This window comes from Microtus ochrogaster, chromosome 15 (genome assembly GCF_000317375.1).
Source record: "Microtus ochrogaster isolate Prairie Vole_2 chromosome 15, MicOch1.0, whole genome shotgun sequence".
Classification (NCBI taxonomy): Eukaryota; Metazoa; Chordata; class Mammalia; order Rodentia; family Cricetidae; genus Microtus; species Microtus ochrogaster.
In genome coordinates, this window is record NC_022017.1 from 10,629,396 (window position 1) to 10,637,981 (window position 8,586).

At 50.2% G+C, this 8,586-nt stretch overlaps 1 protein-coding gene across 1 annotated transcript in view; it reads right to left on the reverse strand.

Moving 5' to 3' along the window:
- Positions 1-287: 287 nt before the first annotated feature.
- The window catches only part of Tsta3 (tissue specific transplantation antigen P35B), a 9,039-nt gene continuing 740 nt past the window's right edge, over positions 288-8,586 (reverse strand). The window contains exons 2-12 of the mRNA XM_005354068.2: positions 5,643-5,877; positions 4,799-4,955; positions 4,359-4,473; positions 2,372-2,500; positions 2,213-2,286; positions 1,935-2,068; positions 1,745-1,809; positions 1,424-1,490; positions 1,215-1,294; positions 884-983; positions 288-614 (exon numbers count right to left, since the gene is read on the reverse strand). Of these exons, the coding sequence (XP_005354125.1) occupies positions 559-614; positions 884-983; positions 1,215-1,294; positions 1,424-1,490; positions 1,745-1,809; positions 1,935-2,068; positions 2,213-2,286; positions 2,372-2,500; positions 4,359-4,473; positions 4,799-4,944 (966 nt within the window). The 5' untranslated portion in view covers positions 4,945-4,955; positions 5,643-5,877 and the 3' untranslated portion in view covers positions 288-558. The remainder of the gene's footprint in view (positions 615-883; positions 984-1,214; positions 1,295-1,423; positions 1,491-1,744; positions 1,810-1,934; positions 2,069-2,212; positions 2,287-2,371; positions 2,501-4,358; positions 4,474-4,798; positions 4,956-5,642; positions 5,878-8,586) is intronic.

An 8,586-nucleotide genomic window follows, 5' to 3' on the forward strand; every position in this document is an offset into this window, starting at 1 on the left:
ATGCACATAAAATAAAAAGTTAAATAAACCTTTAAGAAAAAAAAAAAGATTCAGACTGTTAGGAAGGTACCCTGCCCTATACCTGAGTCTGCTGACATCTGACCTACACTGCCTGCTACCTGACACCCACATCTGCACCCTCTGGGTCACATGGGGACTCTTGCCTTGGACCTAGTGGCTCATAGGAGCAAAGTAGCACATGAGAACAGTGGGCCCCAGGACTGGACAAGCTAGGAAGGCTCTCTTGTGAGGAGGGGAAGGCTGGACACAGCTTCTGAGCCCAGGCTTAGGAAAATCCATTTTATTGGTTTCTAGACAAGGGACAGCAGGACCAACCAACATGGATGCAGAGGTTGGGGTGGAAGCAGACAAGCAAAGTGTTGGTCTGGCCTTTCCCCGAGGATGGATAAACACGGACCCTACCGGACAGCTGCATGGAGCCGCCTGGCAGAGGCCAACACGTGGCTTAGGCTGCTGGATGCTAGCCTCAGTTCTCGGCAAGATCTGAGGTGACCACTGACTGGGCATTGCCAGCTGAGCACCTGCTTGTCCCGTGCTTCACTTCCGGGCCTGCTCATAGTTGTCGGTGAACCAGGCACAGGTCTCCTTTACAGCTGCAGAGGCAGACAGATGAGAGGTGGTGACACCACCCGCCCTCCGCACCCTCCCCGGAGGTAGGAGGCTCCACCCACACACCCTAAACTACAGTGCCCAGCTTTGCAGTGGATATGGCCTCTGAGGAGGGCTTGGTAACCAAGCCTGCAGGGCCTCACAAGGAGGCTCACACGGAGGCTGAGCCCACTGCAGGGAACAGGGAGGAAGTTCAGAGCGGGCTGGCAGGCACAGCTTGGGGTAGATAAGGGTTCTGGGAAGGACAGCTCACCTTGCTTGAAAGGTGTGAAACGGAAGTCAGGCAAGTAGGACCGAAGCTTGCCATTGCTGGCTGTCTTCTTATACTGTCCATCTGACTTTGTTGAATCAAACTGGACACCTCCATCAAGGCCATAGCAGAAGAAACTACCTGTTTGCCCTACCCGGAACCTGTGTTTTCCTGGAACAGGTCCAGGACATAGCAGATCCCCTTCTATTGCCAGGGTGAGCACCACCAGAAACAAAATGGTGCCGTGTTGGCCATGATAAGGGGAAGCCACAGTACCCCCCAGTACCCCACCACAGTACCCCACCGTCAGCCCATCCCTGGAGTCAAAGGATACAGTGACTTCCCCACAGAAGTCCATTGCCTCCACTACAGCCTCGGCCGCCTCCTTGATGGACACTTCATCTTCCTCGCCCACTGTGGGGAACCACAGGCCAGCAGTCAGTCAGGCCTCCCTGTCCAGACCCTTAGGAGCATGTCTGCTCCCACTCGTCAGGGTAGACACGGGTCCTGCCCTGCTGGAAAGGACAGCTGCAGAGTGCCCACCTGAGAGGATGATGGGCTCCACCTCACTGTACTCCCGCAGGACCCAGATGAAGAGCCGGGCCAGGTCCTGGAGGTCAGAGACTTAGGTCAAACCCACAAGTGAGTACCAAATGCTCCTAGTGGGGAGGCTGCACTGCTGTTTCTGCTCCTTTGGGGGCACAGCCAGCGTTCACCCTGGATGAAGGCCCCTCACCCAGGCTATACTCTCTCCTACTGAACCCAAGTTGCACCCCTGGAGACTTGGCATTTTTCAAGGACTGTTTCCTATGCCACCACTTCCCGCACAGCCTTCTGGGATGACCATGCTGCCCCTATACATACCAGAGAGTAGATGAACTGCCTCCGTGGCTTCCCCGTCCCCCACACAGTCAAGGCTGAACCATTACCTACAGATGGGGCAGGGGTCAGAGCTCTGCATCCAGAGCCGACAACCCGCCCAACCCACAGCTGAGACCAGGGCCCCTTCAGGCAGGTAACCTGCGCCGGGCGTGTGCTGGACAGCTTCACTCACTCTTGGCCAGGTGCACCTTATGGATGAGGCCAGGCAGCACATGGCCATCTTCGATGTTGAAGTTGTCATGAGGCCCGAAGACATTGGTGGGGATGACAGCGGTGAAGGTACAGCCATGCTGCTGGAAGTAGGCCCTACAAAGACACAGTGTCTCCTGACCTCGTGTCCCCAGCTCCTTCTGCAACTGTATAAATGGGGCAGCGACGCCGCTGCCTCACTAATCCAGGGGTCCATCCTCCCCTCTCCAGGGAGGCCTGGGCAAGACCAAGAAGTAGCACCTGTTCTGCACGTCAATCATCCTCTTGGCGTATGAATACCCAAAATTGCTGCTGTGCGGTGGACCGTTATGGATCTACAAGGAGCAGGAGAAACACTGAGAACCCCACCTGGCTCCGCCCACACCCTCAGGTCCCACCTCAGGAGGCCCTGCCCCTCACCATTGTCTCATCAATAGGATAGGTGGTCTTGTCAGGGAAGATACAGGTGGACAGGCAGGAGACCACCTTGCGAGTGCCCACCTCGAAGGCTGAATGCAGGACATTGTCATTGATGTGCACATTCTTCCTCTGCAGTGGGTAGCACAGGTGGGTTAGATATTGTGGGTTATTAATTTAAGATGTGTTACATTCATTTATGCTGTGGAATATTTGTTTAATGATGCAAAGATGTGTTGCATTCTTTTACATTGCTTATTTATTTGTTTGTTTGTTTGTTTATTTATACAATATTCTGTCTGTGTGTATGCCTGAAGACCAGAAGAGGGCACCAGACCTCATTATAGATGGTTGTGAGCCACCATGTGATTGCTAGGAATTGAACTCAGGACCTTTGGAAGAGCAGGCAATGCTCTTAACCTCTGAGCCATCTCTCCAGCTCCACACTGCATTTTTTTTAACTCTGTAAAGCTGTGTTACTTTGCCTGCCTAAACCACCTGATTGATCTAATAAAGAGCTGAATGGCCAATAGATAGGCAGGAGAGGGATGGGCAGGACTGCCAGGCAGAGAGAATAGAAGGAGAAAATGAGAAGAGGAAAGAAGCAAGAAAAGGAGGAGAGGACACGAGGGGCCAATCACAGAGTAAAAAGGAAAGAAACATATACAGAATAAAGAAACGTAAAAAACTCAGAGGCAAAATATAGTTAAAGAGAAACACAATAATTTAAGTTAGAAAAGCTGGCTAGAAACAAGCCCAGCTAAGTTGGGCATTCATAAGTAAGACTAAGTCTCCGCGTATTTATTTAGGAGCTGGGTGGTGGGCCCCCAAAGAGTTAAAAAACCAACTACAGTTAGGCTGTCCATGAATACTTGTTCCTCCAGGGAGAGACATGGGAACATAGCTTAGCTCAGATATGAGCACTATCTGTGCCTATTTATCTGAAGAGCTTCTGTGTGGTGAGATTTTGTTTGTGCTGTGAGACCAGGCAGTGATGGCTCACACCTTTAATCCCAGTGCTTGGGAATCACACGCTTGTCTCGGGTTCTCTTTCAGATTGGACCAATCTCCTGTAACCTAGGGTGGCCTTGAATTTGCAGAGCTCTGCAGTCTGATCTTCAAGCAAGCTTTAGTTGTTAAAGCACAAACAAACATCATCACACTTCTGGAACAAGGCTAAGTCTCCCAGCACTGACCTTACAAAAGCTGCCATTCTCTAGGGACACGGGAAGATCCTGCCCTCTGCCTGGGTGTGGATGCCAGAATGGCATTTCCAGGGCTACTGAGTGCTGGGCAGTTGGTAGAGATGGGGAAAACTGTACGTGGGGTTCCCACTACAAAGAAGTAGCCCCCAATCCCAACTACAGAGGAGTCATGCCCAGCTCTACGTCTTAATGTCTTGCCTTGCCTCTCTCCAGTTCTCTTCCCTAAACTGTTATGAGGCATACTGGTCTAAGAACAGGAAAGAGGTAGTGACCAAGCAGTTTGTTGAAAACACTGGGATGGGTAAGAACTTTGGGTGACGGGGTCCTTGAGCAAATCTGGTGGGAACCTTTCTATACTGCAGTGTGTAGTCAGGCCAGCCAGGACAAAGTCACTGTCCAGAGGCAGGTGGACCAACTCTTGGGAGCCCAGTTCGCAGAAGCAGAGATCTTATATTTTGCCCTTCTTCCTAAAGCACATCCACTAGATGTGCTAGAGACACTCCAGCATCCAGAAGTGGCTGGTAGATTCAGGGAGCTGAATGACCCAAGCCTGGGAGTTGAAGAATCTGGCAGCTGAGCAGGCTCAGTAAGCAGGAACCTGCCTCCAGTTACACAGTGTGGAATGCTGGCTCTTTCAGCTTCTCAAGCCTGCAGGTCAGCACTTGGCCAAATGACCCCAGGGCTGTGCAAAACCAGTCCTCAAGGACTTCTTGGGACTCTGTGGAAGTTCCAAGGGCCTAAGCTCTGGGCTCCCAAGGCTTACTGTCCCCAGCATCCCAACTTACCCAGAAATCCAAGTTGTATTTGATATTCCGGAAAAGGCCGCCTACCATTGCAGCAAGATGGATGACATGGGTGGGCTGTACCTTCTGGAACAGGGCTCGGGTTTGTGCTGCATCCCTGAGGGAAGCCAGGATGTTAGGGGGCCTGATGAGGCCCAGGGAAATCAGGAATTGGGAACTTGGGCAGTGGGTGGAGAAACTGGATGGGTCTAAGGCTAGAAGGGCAGCCAAAGAGACAAGTAGCCAAGTTCAGGACTGTAGCCAGCATTGGGTGTGGGCACCCGGAACTATAGGAGGATGTTTGCTTAGCATAACCAGCAATTGTAGCCAGATCAGTTACCTGGCAGGGAGGGCACAGACTCAAGGAGGGCTCCTGCTAGGCTCAGGGAGCCTGGAGAAGGGACCAGGAGGAGGGGCTGGGTCTGAATATGGCTCCAACTCACGTCAGATCTGCATCTTTGGAGGAGACAAACACCCATTCCTCGCCAGGTAAGCCGGCCCCATCTGCAACCACCTTCTGGATGGCTTTGCCCACCAGTCCAGAGCCCCCTGTCACGAGGATCCTCATGGATCCCTGGGGCTCACCCATTGTGGCTGCACCTGGAGGGCCAAACGTGAGAGCTAAGGAGGATACAGGATGTGCTGCTCTCCCCACCCCATTCTCATGAGCCAATGGACAACAGGCACAGAGTCAAACTCCCAAGGAGGAGCAACCATGGCCTGCTGGGCACACCCTGCTCCGTTCCCCTAAGAAGTCCTTTGCCCTGGGCACACAGGTTCCTTGCTGGCTGCTATCCAAACCAAAGTAGCTTGGTTCCAACCATGACTCTACTAGGCAGAGGAAAGATACATCTCAACCCTACGACTGAAAGATTAGGGCTGGCAGTTCTGAGCAAAGATCGTAGCGGTTGCTTGTCGCCTTACACTCACCTCTACAGACAGACAAGGGGCAGTACCCGTGCTTGGAGCCCGCCTCCCCCTCCCCCGTACCCACTAGTGCTGAGCTGATAGCCTATGGCCTAGGAAAGCCTAGTTCTTCTAGGACGCTGGAAGGCCTAGGGACGCTGAAAATATGCTCCTGCAGGATGGTTCTGGCCCAGTCGCATGGCTCTACCACCATCCAGATGAACAAGGGCCCAGCCCCTACACCCAGTGGTCCACTACCTCGCAGGCCACCCAGCCCAAGCCCACTAAGACCTCCTATGCTAGACGCACTCTTACAGCCTCAACCAACCAGCCTGTGGGGTCCCTGGCTTGCAGCGCTGCGTCCACCCAGGAGTCTCTCACCTGCTCCAGGTTCAACCAGTCTTAGAGCTGCTTCCGGTGCACAGTTCTCCAGCTACCCGCGGTCCAGGTGGAGGGGGCGAGGCCCTCCCGGGGAATTATGGGAAATGAAGTCTTGGTTATGCACCGGAGCGGCGCGGGTAATTCTGGGAAATGTTCTCTGGGCCTCAGCCTTCTGGGAAACCGAGTTCTGTGGGCGGGGCGTGGGCTCTCTGCTTAGGCCGCCAGAACTGCAAAACTGAAGACCAAACACAATCTGGTGGTTGTACGGATACCGGTCTCGCAACCCAAAAGTGGTCTGGCCAGGAGTATCTTTTTTTTTTTTTTTTTTTTTTTTTTTTTTTTTTTTTTTTTCCGAGACAGAGTTTCTCTGTGTAACAGCCTTAAGTGTCCTGGAACTTGCTCTGCAGACCAGGCTAGCATCGAACTCACTGAGATCCCCCTGTGTATACTGGGATCAAAGACTTGCGCCACCACCGCCTGGCCTCTAGGTGGTCAGTTGTGTGTTTCAGCCAAGAATTCACAGAGGACTTGGGTTCTTTTACCTACGTAGAGTATTTTAAAGCAGTGAATAAAATCCCTTCTGCCGCAGGACTGTGGTAGCGCACGCTTTAATCCCAGCACTCAGGAGGTAGAGGCAGGCGGATCTCTGAGAGTTCCAGGCCAGCCTGGTCTACAGAACAAATTCCAGGATAGCCAAGGCTACTACATAGAGAGATCCTGTCTGGGAAAATCAGAATCAAACAAATAAAAACTCCTACAACCCCGGCACGGGCCCCCTTTGGCATAGTGATTTCACTGGGAGCGACACATCTATCTATCTATCTATCTATCTATCTATCTATCTATCTATCTATCTATCTATCCATCCATCCATCCATGTCTATATCTCTGTATAGGGTATGTATATGTACTACATATATGTATAGTATATGTATGTGTGTGTATATTTACACATAAAATTTATATATGAATATGTATTATAAGTAGTCCTGATTTCCTTGATATCGAGCTGAAGCAAACACAAGTTGCTGTATTCCAATCTTTACTATGATTATTAGCTTTGAGGCTACAGATCATACATTACACAGTGAATCTATCCATCTACGTGTAGCCTACAGGATGTCTCCAGTGGGTTAAAGAGGTTGCAGCAGAGTTCAAGGAGTTCCAGTGTGGCCAGAGAGATGGAAGCAAACTCCAACAGGAATAGCGAGTGGGTAGGAGTCAGGTCAGTCACTGCTCTGTGAAATTCCCTTCAACTGTGTGAACCAATGAGTTCCCCTGGGGTTACATCACTAAAGAGCCCACCCCAGCATGATGAAGACTTGGGAAAGCTGAAATCCTGGCACTCTCTGCATGATTTGCAGTTAGCTGGGCGGATCTCCCCTCCTCAATTGTCCTTTTTTTTTTTTTTTTTTCAAGACAGGGTTTCTCCATAGCTTTTGGTTCCTCTCCTGGAACTAACTCTTCTAGACCAGGCTGGCCTCGAACTCACAGAGATCCGCCTGCCTCTGCCTCTCGAGTGCTGGGATTAAAGGCGTGCGCCACCACTGCCCGGCTTAGGGACTTCTTGAGACCTGTGAGTTGTCTGCTTCCCAAGTATTAAGGAGCCTCTCTCTAGAGTGAACTGCTTCAACATCTCTTATTTACTGATTGATAATTTAATTGGCACATACAATGTGTTTTCATTTAATTCACATTCATTAGTTTCTTTACCCCCCCCCACTCCCTGTGAGCCCCTTCTTCTGAACGAGCCCCTCCTAATTTTATGTCTTTTTAAATGACTCACTGAATATAACTAGGGTTGTTTTGCATGAACATGGGTGTAGGGTCATTTATTGGAGCATGGGCAACTTCCCACACTGACAGACTTGGAACCCATCTTTTTTTATTTCATTTCAAAGGGATGATGTTCAGGTCTTTCAAAGACCTTGCTGTGTGGAAAAGATTCCTGCAGAGTAGAAGGCCTTACCTAAATTCTCTAGGAATTTAGGGCAGTTTTAGCTGGGGTTATGCTGATCCTGCTGGAGCCTCTGGAGTGTTCCTCTGAGCCTGACTGGCAAGATGTGTTGGGAGTCTCAGCGCTGGTTATCTCTAGAGAAGAGGTCTAGTCCTGGACCCTGTCTAAAATGTCCTTGGGCACAAGCTTAGCACTGTTACCATATTGTTTAATAATGATAAAGCTTTACTGTAATCACTTCCCCTCTTCTTAGAGACAGGATGTCACTATGTAGTTTTGGCTGACCCGGAATTAGCTATGTACACCAGGCTGTCCTTGAACTCACAGAGATCCACCCAAGGCAAGTACCCAGCTACTAACTGTTGTTGGTATTTTTTTTTAACTCTTACTCTGGGGGGTGGGGAGGGCACCAAAGAGTAATCATACAGAGACTTACTCTTTCTTATGAATGTTTAGTCTTAACTTGGCTTATTTCTAGCCATCTTTTCTTATGTTATCCCATATATCTTTTGCCTCTGGGCTTTTACCTTTTTATATACCTTTACTTCTTACTCCATGACTTGCTGTGTAGTTGGATGGCAGGCCCCTGGTTAGAGTCCTCTTCTCCTCCCTTTCTTGGTCCTCCTTTTTTTTTTTCCTGCCTTTTTAAGACAAGGTTTCTCTATGTAGCCCTGGTTGTCCTGGAACTCACTTTTTAGACCAGGCTGGCCTGGAACTCACAGTGATCCGCTTGCCTCTGCCTCCCAAGTGCTGAGATTAAAGGCGTGTGCCAACACTGCCTGGTAGGGTCCTCCTTTCTATTCTTCTTCTCTTTCTATTTATTCTCTGCATTCCAGCCCCACCTCTCCTTTCTACTGCCTTCTTATTGGTCATTCAGCTCATCATTAGAACAATCAGGTGGGTTTTTTTAAAATTGTTTATTTTATTGGTGATTTAGCCTGTATGTATATCTGGGTAGTGGTAATGCAGACCTTTAATCCCAGCACC